At 33.1% G+C, this 20,986-nt stretch overlaps 1 protein-coding gene across 2 annotated transcripts; it reads right to left on the bottom strand.

Moving 5' to 3' along the window:
- Positions 1-242: 242 nt before the first annotated feature.
- Positions 243-17,314, bottom strand: LOC110643764 (myosin-2). 2 transcript variants are annotated; one of them, XM_058136598.1, is made up of 25 exons: positions 16,653-17,314; positions 15,523-16,000; positions 14,719-14,820; positions 14,480-14,623; positions 14,227-14,377; positions 14,094-14,121; positions 13,761-13,929; positions 13,602-13,665; positions 13,468-13,481; positions 13,297-13,381; positions 12,669-12,772; positions 12,395-12,533; positions 11,693-11,811; positions 11,421-11,573; positions 11,247-11,336; positions 10,555-10,632; positions 10,082-10,240; positions 9,089-9,298; positions 8,553-8,758; positions 8,321-8,456; positions 6,097-6,226; positions 5,693-5,812; positions 5,503-5,618; positions 2,785-2,997; positions 243-1,221 (listed from the first exon to the last, which is right to left on the bottom strand). In XM_058136598.1, exons 2-25 carry the CDS (start codon positions 15,964-15,966, stop codon positions 730-732), a joined length of 3,666 nt encoding a protein of 1,221 aa, XP_057992581.1. In that variant the 5' UTR covers positions 15,967-16,000; positions 16,653-17,314; the 3' UTR covers positions 243-729. The 2 variants fall into 2 exon arrangements, with proteins under 2 accessions (XP_057992581.1, XP_057992582.1); XM_058136599.1 differs by lacking the exon at positions 16,653-17,314 and adding an exon at positions 16,130-16,449.
- Between the last annotated feature and the right edge of the window lie 3,672 nt (positions 17,315-20,986).

Here is a 20,986-nt window from a genome sequence, read left to right as displayed (position 1 = left end):
TGATTAGATAGCATTCTATCATTCTGTATTTACCTGAAAAAAGAGTGAGAAGGCTTTATCAACCCCAAGCTTTTACTAGGTAGCAAAGACCACCATCCATCAGGGGAGCGGGCCGGGAGGGAGGGGCCAATTACTCGACTATCATTGGCAAGAAAACATGATATGAAATTGGTGCTACCAAAACGCTATCATGGGATAGGTAATATTCTGCTGAAGATAAAGAAAATATCTAGAAGACAACATATCTGGAATCATTATATGGCATCAATTTTAACATTGCTACAATCGTTCTCCAAACCGTATGCTTGGTACTACAATTTCATTTCACATTTGCATGCTTGGTGGACTACCAAGTATGTCTCATTACATCTATGACAACAGAATATATACAAATTGCCTAGCCTAGTATGAAGAGAGAGAGAGAGAGAGAGAGAGAGAGAGAGAGAGAGAGAGAGAGAGAGTGCGGCAGAAATCTCTCGGACAAACCTAACTATACATGATCATCAATCCTTCATCGATCTACAATTTGGTGGATACATAAATACATTTTCTCTTACTAAGCTACCTTCACAACATGGATCAATTGCGGGAGCTTTCAAAAGCAATGCAACCGCTTCACAATGGGGAAAGTAAGTGATGATTTCGTAACATCATTTCTCATGCATTCCTTGAGCTGCCTCCACCCCTTATCTCCCCATTCCCATTCCCACCCCAAGTGAAAAATGATAATCATGTATGGGAAGAACGTTGAAATCCTTTTGACCCTATCTTTCCCCACCATTTTCGAGTTCTTCTTTCAATTTCTCCATGCCCAAGTTTGTTAAGCCTCGCCTTTGTCTCTCGTAATCTTACCTTGTAGTCTTTCTTCCATGTCTCGAATCTTAATTTCAGTTTTCTAAGTTCTGCATCAGAAGAAGCAGGTTGTGCTGCTTTAACCTCAGCTAGTGCTTTGGCATTATCATCAAAATTTTGTCTCTGTTGCTCAAATTCCTTTGCAAGAATGCTGATTGCATTTATAGAGCCATTAGTCTCTCTCCCTACTCTTCCATCATGAATGGCAAGAGACATTTTGTTGGGTGTGCTTCCACCAGGAGTTCGAAGTCCTGAGGAAACATTATCCTCAGAATCATAATACCGAGGTGATGCAAAAGAATCAAGTCTTCCATGTTGACCAGTAGTGTTATCAGCAGCAAGACTTTTTCTGGCTGCAACCAGGCTTGTCTGGCAATGAAATTACAATGAAGACATTTAGAAATCTAAAAAAATATATACATTAAGCCAACTATCATATCATGTACAAGAATGCATATACAGAGAAGCATATTTACATTCAACTACACGTCAGATATCTAAAGCTTTTAACAAACAGTGGAACCAACACAATATTATAGTCCTCAACATATGAGGTGGGTAATAGGGGAAGGATGAATAATGACATGGGTGGCAGACAGGTTTTCATCTCCTTAGATTAGATGACAGAGACCAACACCTGAATCCAATCACTAGTAAACTTCACCGTTAGATCCAATTTCATTGCTCTATTCTCAGGCTTTAACTATAAGTCATTTGGTCAAATGTGAGCAAATAAAAGGTACTACTTTTATTCGTTGGGAGATCAAACTCATAAAATTTTATGTTAATCATGCACTACAACTAGCCTCAAATAAATGCCATGAAGGCCACACCAAGGACTAAAAAGCTGACCAACCATCTGCTTTGGCATATTTAAGGAAAATCCTATCTAATTATGTCCATTAACCAACGGCACTCTGCCACTTTTAGCATTTGATAACCAGAAAGTAATGACACTGTTGCAAATAAGATTTACAGTTAAGGCCAAGTTCTCAGGTCTCTCTAGTTAAAACATTCTCGGATCAGCTTGTTAAGTTTATTGGTACACTTGTTCCTTTCACATTACAATCCCATCTTAACCCTTAAAATCCTTCCGTGTTAACTAAATGACTATAAATGACTGGATTTGAACCATGATGCAGCCCAATAATACTATGCCATTTAATGGCAAGCAAATAAAGAGGTACGCAAGCCACCTTCTAACTGACGAAGATGATAACTACTCACTGCAATGTCTCCATTCTATGGTGATCCTAGATCTACTGACCAACAAAAAGTCATCAGCATTCTGTTGGCTAATTTTAATAGTGATGATACTGTGGGATGCTTCGTGCACTGGATCACCTTTTCTTTTTTATGATCTCTGGAAGGTCAAAACACCTACCACCACTATTCTAGTGAAATGATTCACTGATGCCCTACTTAAAACTAGTTCTCATTTGCGGGCAGTATCTCTTATCAATGATAAAAATAAAAAATGAACTGTCCTTTTTTTCCTTCTATAGTTCAAGTAGCTAGCCTCACTAAGGACATGTCTAATGGTTCAACTCAAGGTGCATTATCAAAAATCCATGTAAAGTTGGCAATTCCACACAGTATACTGAAATTCTTGTTATAAAACTCTAGAAAATAAAATATATTATAATTATGAAGCCAACCCTATTATTCTCTACCTAATGAAGGTATGCTCTTTTACTTGGTATTTGGTAAAGATGCTCACAGGAAGATAAACAGCAAGAAAATAGGGTGCATTAGGCTTTTTTTTTTTTTTTTAAATTAGTAGAAGGTCATTGTTATTACATATAAAGTCAGTTTGAACATATGAGCTGCAGCCATCAAAATTTGATTAATTTCTCCCCAGTTCTCTGTTTTTGTCCCTTTTTGTGTATATAAAGAACAAAACAAAGGCAACATATTAACAAGAAAACTCACTTGCAATGATTCCATCTGCATTTGCCATGTTTCTTCCATTGTTTTCATCTTTCCCTCATATTCTGCCCATCGTCTTTCAAACAGTTGTAATTGCTCCCGCAATGCAGCATTTTCCTCTTCCTTTTGCACTAGAGCTACTTCTGCTTTAGTGACCCTCCTTTGAAGTTCTGCCAAAATCGAAGTCTGAATCTCAACTTGCTCTTGTGGTATGACCTGGTCAACAAGGAGAAGCCGACTTCTTAGCTCTATTTAAATACACATAAAAAGTAAGGACAAAAATATTCATCAAGGCAAATGTAAGTTCTATATCACAGTTGCTAGGGTGTTCCTGCAAATAATGACTTTAAATCCGATGCTGCTTGCTTCATTATCATGAACAAAATAATCCTACCTTATTCTCAATCAATTCCATACATCCAAAGATCAGAAAAAGCATTTCAAATAGGCAGGCCAAAGATGGTCAATAACCGGATGACCCAGTTATTTGGCACGACATTTATTCTATGTTACTCAGACTTAGGTATGGATGTCGGACATGGATACATATCCATGTGTTGGACAAGTAAACTTCCTAAATAGAAAATATGGGGATATGGATCCAAATTTAGACACGGTTGCTCGGATATAGATCCAAATTTAGACACCGGTGTTTGGATATGAATCCAAATTTAGACATGGGTACTCGTCTACGTTACGCAAATAAAATAAAATAAAAGATATAAAATTATATAAAAGACTATATTTATTAATCGGTTCGCTCTTTGAGGACATGGTACGTTTAAATAATATCTTGGGTTGGTTGAGTGAAAATTAAAAATCTTTTTAATTTTTTTAATTTTTATATCTTATTATCTCGTACTTTGTATATTTTTTAATTAATTTTAATAATTTTAAAAGTTCAATAGCTAAATAGGTTAGTTTAATAATTAAATTTGACAAAAAAATGAAATTTAATAATAAATTTCATTCTTAAAAAATTAAAATGTAAAAGAAATTAATTTAGAAAAGTAAAATAAAAATTAAAAAAGGAATTAACATTCCGCGGTGATAAAAGAACTGATAGAAGTACATATCCTTATTAATTATAAATATTAAAGTAGCATTACAAGTAATTACGGCTGTAGTTATTGTTTTATATGTGCCAGCTATAGTTTAATAATTTAAAGGGGCAACTGAAAGGTGGATTCCTTTCTCTCTTTACGTTCTTACTTTTTCTTGGTTTCAACGTCGTCTTCTTCAGATGCTCTATTCTTTTTGAGGGCTTCTCCTCCTACTTTGATCTTGCCATTTTATCTGTAATTTTTTATGATTTGCCACTGCTTCATCTTCTTCTCGATTCCACCTCCTCCTCTTTCCTCTTCTTATTCTCATCCTCCTTAAATCCTCGCCATCTTTTCCTGCAATTTTTTTTTATTTATGGTTCACTCATTTTGGCAAATCAGATCGCGTTCCCTAACGAATTGGAACGCAAACGTCCCGTGAATTGGGACGCACGAACCAAATCGCAAAACTAAAGGAGATGTAGCGAATTTGATAACTATGAATCTGCCATTGAAGTTTGTTTCTTTCTCGCCGTTGGCGCTACTGTAGAGGGCTAAGGATGCATGTCCATCTCGCAAAGAAAGACATAATTGTTATCATCTTTTTGTTTTGTGTTGTAGTAAGCACTCTCTTCATCTTGTCTCTCTTAATAGGCATGTCCAACTTTCTAAAGGCATGTCAGACACATGTTCCATGTCGTTTCCCGTGTCGTGTCGACACGAGTATGGCATGGCTAAGGGACAAGTCCGAGTATCGTAGCATTTATTAAGTTTAGAAAAGATTGTATGTGATGCATTATGAATGTCACATATTACATACTACAGATGCCCAGAAAATACGCGAGGAAACAAATAGCTTTTCATTTTAAACTAATCCCAACAGACAACTTTGTGTCTAACAAATTTAAATCATATTTCCCAACATACCAAGGAAACATGACCAAAATATGCTGAAGCAAATCTCTATCGGTGAATATAATACCTAATTCACACCTGAATATGTCTATAAATTCCTAGAATTTCAAAATTCTTCATCTATGTACCACTCAGTCAAGGTAGCATCCAGCCAACAGATCACAAATGAAATGAACAGCAATAGAAACACACAAACAGAATCCATAAACTTGCAGGTATTACTCAACAAAATCTATGCAAACATAATGAGACCCCAGGAATTTCACTTTCATCAAGAAAAGAAAAAGGAATGGAGAAATTAGTATTTTGTAATAATGAAACAGAAATGTCATAATCAACAATGGTTTGATCACTTAAGCTGGCCAACATTGAAAAACCTTTCTGCCTCTTCCTCTATTATCTAAATTGTAATTGGAAGTATCAAGTCATGTTGAAGCAGAGACAATTTTCCTCTTGATAGGAAAGAATAATATTCCAAAAGTTATTTATCAGCGTTTTAAATGAAAAAAAGAAGGGGGGAAAAAAAACCACTTCCATCATGAGAATCATAATCTTTAATAAATCCAGGCATTCTGGGTCTGAAATTAACAACAGAGCAGGAAACACGACTAAAGTAAAGCAAGGTCTGCTATAAACCAGAATTTGTCAAGGTGCCAACAATATGCAAGAGTTTTCTAGGTTATGCATGTCAAAGCTGTAGTGAATAATTATTACTTTCAACAATGATAATGATTTCTTGATAACTAATAATCAAGGAGAGTACCTTCACTTCTGAAATCTTTTTTCCTAGCTTTCGTTTAGAATTTGGATTCTCATGACTTAAGTTCTTCAATTTATACTTGTCACGTAATTGCTTCTGAGCCAACCAACCACGGATTGCTGCATAAGGAGAATCATAAAAATACTGCACACCATAATATGTGTTAAAATTAGCAATAGGACAACTTTTTTACCAGACTGTAAGTATATAATTGCCACCAGGTGATTATCAATATCAACTGTGAGGGAAGCACTAACTGTGCAACTCTTTGGCATACATTTATACTTCCTTCGGGCATTTTCACCACGGACAACTGCATCTCAAATGTAAATAAAATAAATGAATTTAAAATCATAGAATACTGAAAAAATTCATATCCATTAGGATACAAGTAAATCATCATAAAAAGTTGCACCTAAACCCACCAAAACATGTATGTAAGCAAAATATCAGCGAGGAACAACAAAAAGTTACTAGAATGAGATTGTGCAATTAGTATACAACAGACCAAATCAATATTGAAAATGTAAGATCCACCATAGAGAGCAAAACATCCCAACCAAATACTATCATAAATATAAAAAATAACTGCATTACATGACTGTAATATTGTCGCTCCTTTTTTCACTTCATTTAGATCACGACGAGCTAGGAAGCCACGGAAACATTTTTGGAGCCCAAGTATGCCTTGCAGAACTTGCTTTCTCTGCTCCTCCAATTTAGCAATCTGTGATCCAGAAACACAAGATAAAGACTGATAATCATGATCTTATAACAAGCCTAAAGCAAAATGTTGACTCAATTTCCAAATCTAAGCATCAAGCCAGCAGGTTTTAATTCTCAAGATATACGTGTTACTTGTGGGATTATAATTGCCTTCCCTCCTACTTTGATTTCAGCCTCACATTCAAAATATTAATGTTGAACATAGAATTGTGAACAAATGAAGAGAAACGAAAGCAGGTACCAAAAGAGTTCAGACGAATGGCTACTTCTTAAAAAGACATCAGCATCAATAGAAAGGTCAATTTATTGCATTAGGGCTTACATAATAAACCGAGTGAAGCTGAAATGAGATATGTATTAGGCTCACCATAATTTAGTTTTGAGAATTTGTATTTGTCTTGGTGCTACTTGAGATTGGTCTATTATCAGAAATTCAGAACTCAATAAACTTCAAGCCCAGATTTAGCCCATTCTCAAACTTGTAAAGAGCCACATCCATAAAACTTTACCATTTTGTGATTATAAGTTATTGTGTAAAAGCACATTCTATTTTTAAAACCTTTTTTCCCCAAAATTAAGCCCATGAAACTTATCATGCAGAAAATATTGGCCCACTCTTACGCAAAGAGATCTACAGACCACTAAATTGAAACAACACTCCACAAGAACAAAAGATTTTATATGCCTCTTTATTAATTAATAGATCTACTAAGAATCATAAATAGAAAAAGAATACCCTTTTTTGTTTTGTCAATCTAATTGAGAATATAGTTTTTTAATTTGACCAAGAAGCTTTACTGAGCTTCTTTACAAGTTAAATTTTCTGATAACAATAGCATGCAAAGTCTAGCATCGCAACGAACTCCTCTTACTTTTTTCCTTAAATCATGATTAGGTTATTTCAAGATAATAATTGGTGAGTTTTACATACAGCAATTAGCAAAATAATACATTTATCGCATTAAATAATATGGCAGCTACTAATTATTATTACTACTGTCCCACAAAGATAGGCTTCTATTTTCATAGTTTAAGAAAATGTAATTAATATAGTAAAGCAATAGATTTTGTTTAACCTTTTCCTAATATACCCTCCACTCATATTGCTCCATTAAAAATAAATAATTCATGTTACAAAATTATTATTGGAACTAATGAATTTTATTTTTTATTGCATATTAAATAGGGGCATAAAGTAAATTAATAAATAAACTACTATTCCAATATAGAAAATGGACTATAATTCATGGCAGGTGAAAAAAGAAAGTAAGCTCATCTTTATGGGACTGAGGGAGTAATAATCATGTATAACAATACATGTTAAAAAGACAAAGCAAGAGTTTTGTCTTATTCTAATAAGTAGGATGATGAAAATTGCACAGCCATTTGAATTACTATTGACAGTTGCAAAAGATCCTTACAACTAAATTCCATACACCTACTTAATTACATACAGCAATTAGCAAAATAACACATTTATCGCATTAAATAATATGGCAGCTACTAATTATTATTACTACTGTCCCACAAAGATAGGCTTCTATTTTCATAGTTTAAGAAAATGTAGTTAATATAGTAAAGCAATAGATTTTGTTTAACCTTTTCCTAATATACCCTCCACTCATATTGCTCCATTAAAAATAAATAACTCATGTTACAAAATTATTATTGGAACTAATGAATTTTATTTTTTATTGCATATTAAATAGGGGCATAAAGTAAATTAATAAATAAACTACTATTCCAATATAGAAAATGGACTATAATTCATGGCAGGTGAAAAAAGAAAGTAAGCTTATCTTTATGGGACTGAGGGAGTAATAATCATGTATAACAACTCATGCTAAAAAGACAAAGCAAGAGGTTTGTCTTATTCTAATAAGTAGGATGATGAAAATTGCACAGCCATTTGAATTACTATTGACAGTTGCAAAAGATCCTTACAACTAAATTCCATACACCTACTTAAAATTGAAGTAACAACTTCTGGACACTAAAACCAAAGTAGACATCAAATCATCAATATCAACCAGATGCCTCACAAAAATACCTAAGAACTGCATATTTGAAACTGTTGTAAAATATGGTTACACACCTGGCCCGTTCGAAGAAACACTTTGGTATAACCAACTTGATACGTTTCAGGCGCTGCATTGAATTGTTGTAGAACAGCAACTGATATGCTTAATGGATCCTGAGATACATTTGTCTCCCAGAGTAGGAAGCCATACCTAAATTGTGTGCAAGTTTATAATAAGAATTCACTAACCACTAATCAAAAAGGAAAATGAACTAGCAGAGAATGTAAGGAGTATGTTATCCTGTACCTTCGTGCGAAGTCTTGATGAGTTATTCGAGTAGGATACCCAGATCTCGAAATCCTAACCACCTCCAAAACTCCACAACATCGAAGTTGTTGTAAGACAAGATCGTCTTCATAGACTCCAGGAAGCTGCTTAGTATTTGGTTTTATGCAGCGAATGAAGTGAGATGTGGTATTCTCCAGCTGGCGCATTAGTTTGAATAGTTGGCCCTACAAGCATAAAATGTACCCCCTCAAGGTTTTGCTCAACGTGATATCAGAAAAAGATGATTCGCTGTCCAGAGAAAAAAATTTTGCACTAAAAACAGGGTATGCTCTTGAATAAATGACGAACAAAGTATTGAGATGATAATATCATTTTGTACCCTTTATACTTCCAGGGATGATATTATTTTCAAAACAAAGTTGATTCTCCAAATTCATCACATAAGTCACATGATAGTTTGATAAAATTGCCTAGTTTTGATATCTGCATATCTGATCTGAAGTCTATCATTCCTACGCATGAGTAGATGTAAACACTCTGTCATACTTATCTACCTTGAACTTAGTACCAACACTTTGCGTTGAGGATTCCAATCCACCAGATTGGCATAATGAACTTGTAAATTTCAGATACTGGGATTGATTAGACATTCTGGAGACAAACAACTGCGGCAATTGGCAACTGCATGATGATAGTAGTTGCAAGAAATCAGAGTGCAGTGGATCTCTGTTCTTTTCCAGAAAGCCATTTGTATCATATACAACCTGATCAAACTCTGAATGTTAATAAGATCACACACACACACACACACACATATATATATTAGAATATTCAGATTAACAGTTCATTAACCATGCTTGAATCAAATAGGACTAAGATAGGCCCAGAGAATGGAATATTGTTTCAAAGCAGCATACTTTCTGTAACTGTAAACAATAGCCATGCTGCTACCAAATATATTGCAAGCTAGCCTAATATGAAACCAATATTCTACAGCATTTTGCATAGAAGAATTTATGTGTCTCCAATACTAAGATTTAAAGAACGAAGACATGGATAAGGACAGAAAAGGAGCAATCATGTTAAGGATTTATCTTTTAAATGTTAGCATCAAATCCAGCCACTATTAAACACAAATTACTATAGTTGTTCTGAGTTTCATCATTGTAGCTTTATTGCATAAGCTAATAAAATCATACCTTGTTTGAGACAATCCCCAAGGCATGTACACTGTTAAGATTCTCTACTTAACTGATACTTAAGAAGAAGAAACTTATCAAGTTATCTAACATTATTGTAGAACTTGTAGTTCTTTATAGAATTGGTGGTATTCAGGTTTAAACCAAATACACATACACAAAAAGAAATGGTGGAGGTACCATAAATTCCCTTAAAAAATTACATGTTCCACCATATGCTTTGATTTCATCTATAATATTCAACAATGAGCAAAAGTGCTAATTGTCAAAGTTGCCAAACTGACTTTAAGAGTTCAATCAGATGGGGAAAAAAAATTCAAACTTCCTCAAACAAAGAGCATAACTGACCTCTCCAGCATAATGATGAATGGCAAAAGCCCTCCCTCTTTCAGTTTTAAAGTGAGGACTACTGCTCAAGTGCTGCTTAAGCTTATTGGCAAAAGTCAAATCAGTGGCATTGGGGAAATTTGATTCCTCATCCAACAAAGATAGTAACCCCAAAGGTTTCTGCATAAATCAACACAATGGAGGGGAGGAGTGAACATTTTAAGCATAACAGCAAACATTCTGATTTTAAAGACCAAGAAATCTAAATAAAGCAAAAAATGCATCAGCTGATAGCATCCAAAATAAAATATCATACAATTGCTGAATTGTTCGTAGGATATGGCACATAAATCAAAATTATATTAAAATTGGTCTATATATGCCCAATGTAATTGAGATAGTCATATGTAAATAAAACAAAACAGAGAACCCAAACAACTTAATAACGCAAAGCTGCACGTAAACAATACAGAAACGTGAATCCACTGAAATACCTTCTCAAAGAGGTTTAAGCATTCTTGGTTGTCAGCAAAATCAACTTTAGTCCAATCAATCCCATCCCCTTCATAATCCTGAAATTATTAAGAAATTATAACTTTGACTGTCTAGACAATCAGATCACGATAACAATTACAGAAAATTTAACCAGTAGAAGACTAAAAACATCCAAAGAGGTGAGAATTTATGTCAGAGAAAATGAGGATGTCAAGCTTGATAAGTTTGGCAAAACAGGGGCTTATGAAAATCAATTGGGTTGACTAGAAAACCTTATAGCCCTGGACTCTGGCTTTTCTTCCATCATGAAAAGACAATAATAACATGTTTCAATAAAGAGGAGTTTCAAGCAATGTTATCACATTCATCGCCATGCCCATGCAGAGTCATAAGCCTTGCAGCTATATATAATATTTAGTTTATTTTAGACTACATCTTAATTTGATATTTAATATTTCTAAGGACAGCAAATTATATGCATTTCACATTAACTGAAGAAAATATAAGGCAGCAATTTTGACTTCAGAATTTACAGAAACAAAAGAGGATATCCATGCATATGATATGATAATGAGACATTGAAAGTAAATGATTGTTTTCATCATTGTAAGCAAGAAGAATCCTAGAAAGTTGCCTTCATTGCAACATGCATCAGGCAAAACTAATGCCGCTAAAGATCTAGGATGCTTACCTCCTGTTCAAGTTTAAATAGATGCCTGTTGAAATGCTGCTGCAGCCTTTCATTTGCATAATTTATGCAAAATTGTTCAAAGCTATTATTCTGAAAATTTGAAGAGCTCATATCACTAAAGATACAAGTGTACAGCCCCTAAAGCATTACCAAACAGAGACATCACTTGTATACCTTAAATGACTCAAAACCATAAATATCAAGGATATTTATGGATCTCCCAGTACACATTTTGCCCACTTCAAGTGACTTGTTGATTTGATCCATAAGCCAATCAAACAAGCTTGCATAGATAAACTTTGCCAATGCATCTCTTCTATCAATTGCCTGAATACAAAAAAATTAAAAACTATAAATAAAAGCAAACGTTTGACAAATAGTTTACAAATATATGATAGGTGTACAGAAACAGATAGTAATTTTATATTTTAAAAAGAAAAATATACCTGCCGGAATGTCAATTTTTTAACAATATCATCCTTTCCACATCGAATTTTATGGGTTGATAAAGCAAGTGTCAAGTCCTGGATATTACAACCCATCAGCCTGCCAGCAGTTGCTATAGCTGCAAAGTCATAATGATAAAATCAGTAATACTTCAATGAAAGCTCCATGTCATAAGCGTAACACTGGCTACATGTATATCCTATGATGCATGTCTAATCACAGTAGTAGATGTAAGATATTCTACTCATTCACCTGATTGGTTGTTTCACTACATATGCAAGCCCATTCTATCATGTAAAAAACTATTTCACCATCATAATTTTAAGAGGTGCAACACACTTCTGATTAAGTTCATTCAAATTGCCATCACAACATTCAGAGGTTATACTTCGTCTAACTCTACTCCTTTCAATCAGTGATTGAACACTAACTCTACTGACAGTAACCAAATTCTACTAGCTTTCATTTCTTAAAATAAAATTGCACGCTGCACACATATTAAACACATGCCATAAACAAATATGGTTCCACCTCTCTATCACTGCTCAACAAAATCACTAACAGATATTTGCTTTTGTTTATGCCCAGATAATAAACTTGAGGCAATTACAATCAGACAATCAAAGCTGACAAGATAGAAGGCTAACACAAAATATGTATTAAAAGAGGCACCATCCAAAGCATAACATTATGGATTTTACCTTCATCAGCCAACACCTCCACATGATTTTCGTTGTCAATCACTTGAAATGATATGTTTCCAAGCCATAATATTGCAGCAAGCATTGAAAATATCTGCTCCTGATCAGCTTTGTAAATTTGAATAATGTCTAAGGCTTCCTGGAGAGTTGTGAAAACAGCCCAGCAAAAACAGAAGAAAGCATATCATCCTTAGGGCCACGAAATAAAAATGAAGTAAAAATGGGGCTTTTACCATATAGATAGTAGCATTGAACACTTAATTTTGTTGCTTACCATAAGCTTATGAAAGTTCAGGGCATCATTGACACCATCAATTACCAAGCACTCACTCTGGTTAAGATAGTTGTACTCGCTAGCCATTTTAACGTTCAATCTCTCTGCAAAGAGGAAAGAGGAATGGACAGGGGGGAGGAGAGGGAGAAAGAAAGCACACAGAAGTTAAGATGGATCAATCAATAGTTTTAGCTTTTCAAGGAAGAGGTAGCTGTCATAAAGCTAAAGCTCAAAAATGAATGCTGTATGTTACAGTTCCATATCAGCCTTTAAACCACATGAGAGCATATTACTAATGAATGATAGAAACAACACCACAGAAACACATAATCTACAAGGGTTAACCAATAATAGAATCAATTAACATGTCAAGACAGTTGAAATGACTGGAACATCAGGAAAACCTGAGAGGAATTTAAGCAGTAAAACATTCTCAAGGTCTGTAGAAGGCAGTAGAGATTCATTCTAAGGGTCTTAGCAACATGATGTCAATACTACTAGTTTTTTAGTCTCTTTTTACTCCATAAAATGCAAGGCAAATGTAAGAACATCAGACGAAAAAAGGTTACTTATGATAAAAAAATATTTGAAACTTTGATGGATTCTTCATCATTCATGAAATAATTACCTCTAAGAATTGATGGAGCACCAGCACAAAGTTGGTAAAATATATGGTATGATCTTTCACCCTTGGCCAGCTGAACTACTCTTGACTGCTTAAAGGTGAAATAATAAGTTCTTAAGTCAAAGATGATGAAAACTTAAGTTCCAATATAAAATTCAGAAGTAAAAAATTTACCTTTTCTAGCAGAACTATGCACAATTATCATAGGAGAATCAGCATTTGCATATGTATAACATAGAAAAATTGAGTCAGATCAGTTACACAGACATCATAAAACTGCACACTAATAACAACCTAAACATACTTACAAGTCTGAATTTTAGCACCACATATCTTCCCCATTATGCTGAAATGAATCTCAATCAGCTTCCCCTGCACCAAAAGAAAAAAGTGTAGAGCAAAGTGTAAAAGTGACAAATCCAGGAGCAACTTATCCAATGAAGTTCAAACAAGTAATAGCAACTTACAAATCTACTGGAGTTGCCATTCCTGGATGTTTTTGCATTTCCGAATGCTTCAAGTATGCAGTTGGTCTGAAGAATCTCATGCTCTATGCCACTAGTGCCACCACCCAGAGTTGCCAAGTATTGCATTGCATGCTTTGCTGTCTCAGTTTTCCCAGCTCCACTTTCACCACTGTAGGTAAGATTTAAAAAAAATAAATAAATTATAGCTACACAAGTATCCAATTGTTTTAGAAACATTAAAAAGGAGTTCAAGGAGTAAAGACCCAATATAATAGAACATAAGGGACAAAAAGAGAAGCTCAAAAATACAAAAAGAAAGAAACCAAAGCTAACCTTATGATTATGGATTGGTTTTTTTCATCTGTCGATTGTAATCACCCAAAAAAAATGCAAAGAGAAAGAAGGGCCTCAGAAATAATACTAACTTCAAATGCAGAAGGAAAAAATAAACAATGGATTCATTCACCTCTCATCATCTCATTGTAAGCAGTGTCCACTATAGCATAAACATGAGGACTATCCATAAGCTTCTGCTTGTATGCTTTGGCAACTTCATTTCCATAAAATGGAACAGCTTTGAAGGGATTTATGGCAATTAAAACTGGCCCTGCTTTGCTCTGCGGAAATGATCAAAAGAATTGGTGAAAGAGGAGCTGAGATAAGACAGAAATCTTATTAACAAGGACATGGTATGAGCAAAAGGTTTCCATTAAGCTTACATAAATCTTATCCTGAGAATATCGATATTTAAGATTGTAAAGAACTGATGGCTCATTCAAATAACTAAGCTTTATAAGATCATCTACGCCTTCAAGGATATCTGGGTTTGCAGGCAAGAGGTCTGCTGTAGACACCTTTACAAACTATAAAAATGAAACAACATTACTTGCAGTTAGACTCCACCGGCACAAGTAATTGAAAGATGTTTAAAAAAAATTCAGACAAAAAAGGAGCTTACATTTCCAGCTGAAAACGAAACAACTGCTTCATCCCTAGAAGTTGATTGTATATTTCCTGAACCCCAACGACCATTTGGGAGCTGACACCAGATACGTAGTTTCTGGAAGAAAATTCTCCCATGATAAATGAAATTTCATTTGTGCCAACTTTCACCAAATAAAACATATCCATGAACAATAACAAAAATGCTTCTTGTGGAACAAAATAATGTGCACAAGCAAAACTATTAAGGAAACAATATCACTTATTGATATTGTGAATAACAAAACCTAACCCCTCTAAATATTTCACCTATATTTCACCCTCCAATTTAATTTATGTTCACTAATATTTATCCACTCATCCCACAATATAACTTTTCTAACATGTACCCCGTAGCAATAACCTGCACTAGCCCATCAATCATTATTATAAAATACATTCACATTTTCAAGGTTATTCTACCAACGAGTATAACCATATATAAGAAAACCTGTTCTCCATGTTAAACATCTTCTATTGCAATTCAGAGGCATCGAAGGATTAGCAATCCTAGTAGAAAGTCCAAATCCTGAAATTTCAACTTCTGCCCTAAAATCCAAAACCTAAAGTAACTAAATCAAACCTAAAATACATCAGCATTCTTATTCCAGCAAAAACTACTGGGCCAGATTTATCTCTAGGCACTCCAGCAACTGAATTACAACGTAAAACAATCCACCTAGCAATGATATAAAACAAAAAAAAAAAAAAAACAAGTATATCAGAAGGAAAAAAGCAAAATTGGTATTACAATATACCATTTTTTTTTATCTATAATTACCTTCTTGATAAAATAACCAATGTTGCCATCCCACTCTGGCTCTTCTATGTTTGGCATTGAACTAATAACAGGCCCCTTTGCTGGCTTGTTCTTCTCCTCTGCATAAGGATTTGAATCCACACAATTCTGATCTTTCTTCATCTTCTTGCTTCCAAAACTTCCTGTCTTGCACCCTAATTGCTTCCCCTTCCTCTTTGTATCCTCCTTTCCTTTATTAATTTCAATTTCCACTTTGCTCTCCAGTTGGCCATTGGCATCTACCTTGAAGTCTGTGGGCAGTGAGTGCCGCGCAGAGGGAAGTCGTGCCCTTGAGGTGGGCCGAGCTGGCAAAGCAGGCGGCAGGTCTTTGGACTTCTCCAAGGCCTCATCTCGCTGCCGCAGCGAGTCCAGCATCTCCTCCAATGAGCTCCTTGCCACCGCTGCCGGTGACGCAGACAACATCATTTTTATTGCAATTTATTCCTTCAATTACAAAACCCTGAAATGAGACAATTTTCAAATATGAATTCGCAAACAAACTTATTCCACAAACTCAGAAATTTGCTACCCAATAACAACACACTGTGAAATAATAAAAATTAACAAATGCATAAACAGCTTCGAATACCTAATCTCGATCAAATTGTTAAAAACTTTACACTCGCAACTTTTCTCAACACCTCAAGACTGGTTTACAAAGAAGGAAACTTTACAACCATGGGACATACCCGCAATCAATTACTGATAAAAAGTGGAAACTTGATTTCAAAAACGCCAATATATGAGGGAAAATACAGAGAGAGCAAAAAAAAATCCCTTAATTAATTCAAAGCGAGACAAGTTAACAAAAACCAAATTTTGCCACAGTTGCCAAAAGGTTGAAAAAATTACAATTCTCTCCCACACACACACACACACAATGCCATGCAAACGCAGCTTAGAAAGAAACCCTTCTGTTCCAAACTTCGACAAAAATTTGTGTTGTGGGGGGAGGAGAGGGGAGAGGAGGAAGAAGAAGGTGCACAAATTGCAAGAAAAAAACTCAGTGTGCCTCTAAAAACTCAAAATTGGGGCTTAAGAAGATAAAAGAGACAAAAACACAGCCAAAAACCCTAAATTGCAATCAAAATATCCTTGCCAACTACACTTACAATTTCATAACCCCAAAAAAATGGTGTCTCAATGGACGCGACGCCACGCTACGCTGCCTCTCCAAACCAGTCCCCGAAAAAACGAATTACGATAAGAATTACAGAACTCTATGGTTAAAAATTGCAGGACAGGTAGAGAAGAAAAAAGGAAATGTTGTGGTTGTTTCTGTTTCCGCCGTTGCACGAACCAAAAAAAAAAACTCAGTGACAAGCTTGGTTAAAAGAGAGTGCAAAGGTTGTTAAGACGAACAACGAAACTTACACAGATAGATAGTAAAAAAACCAAGCTAGTTTTGGTGGTTTAGGGGTCGAGGGAGAAGAAAAAAGAAAAGGGGTTTCTGTTTTCCGTTTTGCTAAAACAGAATTCAGCTTCTGCTTCTTCTGCTTTCGCTATTGTTGTTGCTTTTGCAGAAATTCAAATTTTAAGGTTAGGTGGTGAGTTGGCGAATTCGTTACTTGTGAAACGGTCTAGATCTGATTAGGGAAAAAAATAAAATATATATTTATTTAAAAAAAAAAAAAAAGGAATTCTTTGGAAAGAAAAATAGAATGCTTAGCTTGATGAGAGCAATGCAAGCAGTCTGGAACCCTGTAAAAAGCTGAGAAGGCTGAGCTGCTAATATGGAAAGTCGAGGTTTTCTCTCTTTTCTGCATTAAGCTTTGGGTTTTTTTTTTTTTCCTTAATTTCAAATTATATTACACCTTTACTATTTTTTGAATTTTCATGCTAAATTCCCGTTATGCCCTTTAATGACTGTTTGGATTTTGGAAGATTTATTGTCATATCCAGCCCACCAAGACTCCTTTATTTATATAACAACCCATATTTGTTAAACTTTCTTGCAAATTAGGATGAGTTGCTATTTGGAAAATAGACCCTTTACCGTTAAATTTAATTTCGATAGTTAGCCTGATTAATAAATAATTTTATTATCTATATTATTAATTAAAGTTTAATTTCTAGGATCAAGTTAGCATGAAACTTGTGTCTCATAAATCTTTGAGTCCAGACTTGAATAATCAGTTTTTAATAAATAAAAAAAAATAACTTGGTATTATATAAAAAATTTGATTTAAATATAATCTGAATAATTTTAAAGAAAATGTTAATAAAGTTTGCTTTTGACCAAATCATTATAACTAATTACCTATGATCCATGAGTAAATTGAGATCCTAATAGCAATGATGTAATTATTTGTTGTTGCAGTTAAACTTAGGATGATTAGTTGTATAATGTATGTAATCTGTGGTGATTTTTTTAAAAACAAGAATATAATAGCAAATTAAATAGCATTGTATTTAAGAAAACATTAAAGTTCCATAATATCTATATATGCTTCTTTTTTATAATGTACAAACGACAAATATGTAACAAATTGTTGTTTGAGTTGAAGGCACCAAAGGCTTAAAATAAAGAATTCATTTAGTACGTGTTTATCAAGAATAACTTTTTCATATTTTACACGATAGTAACTCTATCAAGAAGCAAAATGCATGGCACAATGATAATAAATTTTATGAAATTTTCTTATGCCAAATATGAAAAAAAAAAAACGATGTTTGATTGTTTCATGTTGATATTGTTGAAAAGAGACATAAACATTTAAAGAAAATAGAAATTAAAAAGCAATAAATTTTTCTCGTTATCCATAAGAATAATGTATATGTACTTGTAAAATAAAGAATAAATGAGTTAAAGTTTCATCAGAATATTATTAATGAAAATCCTCTAACGTTTAAAGTTGATATGAGATAATAGTATAATCTCCAACTTGAGCACATAGTCTTCACTAAAAATATTTTAGTGAATCTCTAATTTATTTATTCTCTATTTTACAACTCTATACTCATCACCCATATCAAGTGGTTACAAAATTTTATACATTCATATAATTGAACGTTTAAACATGTCTAACAAAATTAAAATTTAATATAAATCCTAGTCATTAATATCCATTTGGCAAATACGATTGTTTTCTATTTGATTGACCGAGTTAAATTTTTGAATTAATATTGTAAATGTAGAATTCATTTATGAATCTTCTAATATTATACTTAATTGAATGAAAGAGATATGTATTTCATATAATGTATAAATTAAACGGGCTTATAATATTACCATGTTATAGGAAAAAAAAGGTTAATTTAATAATATAAATTTTATCATTATCATTTGTACTTAAATAGTACAGAGTTATAATTATTTGTTAACTATAACTAAGTACTTGTTTGGTATTAAATTTAAAAGTTAAAACTGCTTTTTTGAATAAAAATATTATTTTAAATGTTGTAGAAAAAATCAGTCTGAAAAAATTATTTTATTATTTTAATATTCTTATACTTAAAACTTATTAAATTTAATTTTAAATTATTTTTTAATACTCTTTAACTAATATATATTAAAAAGTGATTCTCTCAATTGTAATTTTAACAGTAATGTCAAACAATCCCTAATTATCTTTAACACCAAGTATGGCTTTGGCACTACATGATTTTAAAATTAGTATGAATTTCAACACAAATTAGGTAAAAGACCCACAATCCATCAACCTAATTCAACTTAACTCAACTCAACTAAACCTTTATCCTAAAAATTTGTTGAGGTCAGCTATATAGATTGTCTTTCTCCACTCTAAACGATTTTAGGTTAAATTTTAAAAAATATGTAATGCTTATAGGTCATATTGTACTACTATCCCTCAAGTCAGTTTAGGTCTATCCATTTTTTTTTCTTTTTATCTTATAACTCAATATGCTTTACTTATCTAATTAGAGCCTCCGTATTTTTAATTTTTTTTTCACATATAATTACATGATTAATTGATGCCTAACACTTTAGATCTCATGGGGCCATTCCCTTTAATAAATTTTACCAAGCACTAAAACCATGATTTTTAGTATGGACCATATTGCATGGTGAAAATGTGTGTGGTCCCATTGAGCACTTTCTCAGTAATTATATGCATAGTAAAGCACTTTTTTGGTAGGATAGTGAATACCTCACAAAAGAAGGGCATATTCCAATCTCTTTTAGCATGTATTTACATATAAATGAATTTGTGGCTATTGTGGTTGGATACAAACATGCCGAAAGGGATAGGGAATTTGTGCCGTTTGTCCTTGGACCATTTTCAATTTGATTGAGCCACTAGGGATCTATATTTATATTATATTGCATTCGAATTTAAATTATGTGCATGACCTTGAGGTTGTCACATGATAAGATATTTGTAAGTCAAGGTTTTGTTGATTGAGACGTTGCATATAATGGAGGGAAGTTTAAATACATGAAAACCAATTGACAATGATACCCTTAATTATGTGAATTTTAATATTTTTATTTAGTATGGGTATGAAAATAGGTTTTGCTTTGCTAATTCTTTTGCATTAAAAAGAAGTCAAAAGCACAAACAAGAATAATGGAGGTCCTAAAAAGAGTGGACACAATAAGTAAGGTCGAAGTCAAAATTTCAAGGAAAAAAAAAACTTTATCCATTTTATATTAATTTAATAAACTAAAGTATTTAACTTTTTTAAATGCAAAATATTAAGGATTTGTTATTAATAAAATTTAAATTGGAATATGTAATTGATATAATCTTTGTAAGAGGGCAAAAAGGTAATTTGAGATATAAAATTGCATATCAAGGTTTAATATTTTAATTGAGAGGAGATTAATCATAACGGTAACGTGGCCCGAGCATATTAGGGGGAAAGCGGCAAAGGCCAAAAGCAAAGGGAAAATATGTTGGATAAGTCAACAAGAAGAAACGGCAAAAATTTTGAACCTAATCCTCTACCACGTCGGAGTCTAGTTCGTTTTTTTTTTTTTTTTTTTTTTTTCTTTGAAAAGGTTGCTCCAATTATTCAACTCACCAAATATTTTGAAAGTTTAAAAATTAAAAATTATATAAAATAATTATTAAATATAATGATAAAATTCATTAGGCTCTAAAAATATTATTAGAAAATAATTAAAATTTCTGAAATAATTAATTTTTTATAGATCGTAAAATATATATATTGATGTGTGTAAGATGCAACTCCTTTGATTACAATAAAATTCGAAATTGCAACTTATGGGAAGGTTCCTAAAATTTTTATTGCTGAATCAACATATTTAAAGAATAAAGATAATGAAAATTAAGTATTTGATTTTTATATAATAAAATAAATATTTAATTATTAAGTCATTATTTCAATAATTACAAATTTATTATTTTACTCGCCTCACTAGTGAATTACACTTATCGGCAATTTAGCAAATTTAAACGTGTTACTTCATTTTAGTTTGACATTACTGTTAAAGATAATGGCTGAACAAAAAAATTGA

This window comes from Hevea brasiliensis, chromosome 15 (genome assembly GCF_030052815.1).
Source record: "Hevea brasiliensis isolate MT/VB/25A 57/8 chromosome 15, ASM3005281v1, whole genome shotgun sequence".
NCBI classification, from domain to species: Eukaryota; Viridiplantae; Streptophyta; class Magnoliopsida; order Malpighiales; family Euphorbiaceae; genus Hevea; species Hevea brasiliensis.
This window is presented reverse-complemented; position numbering and strand designations above follow the sequence as displayed.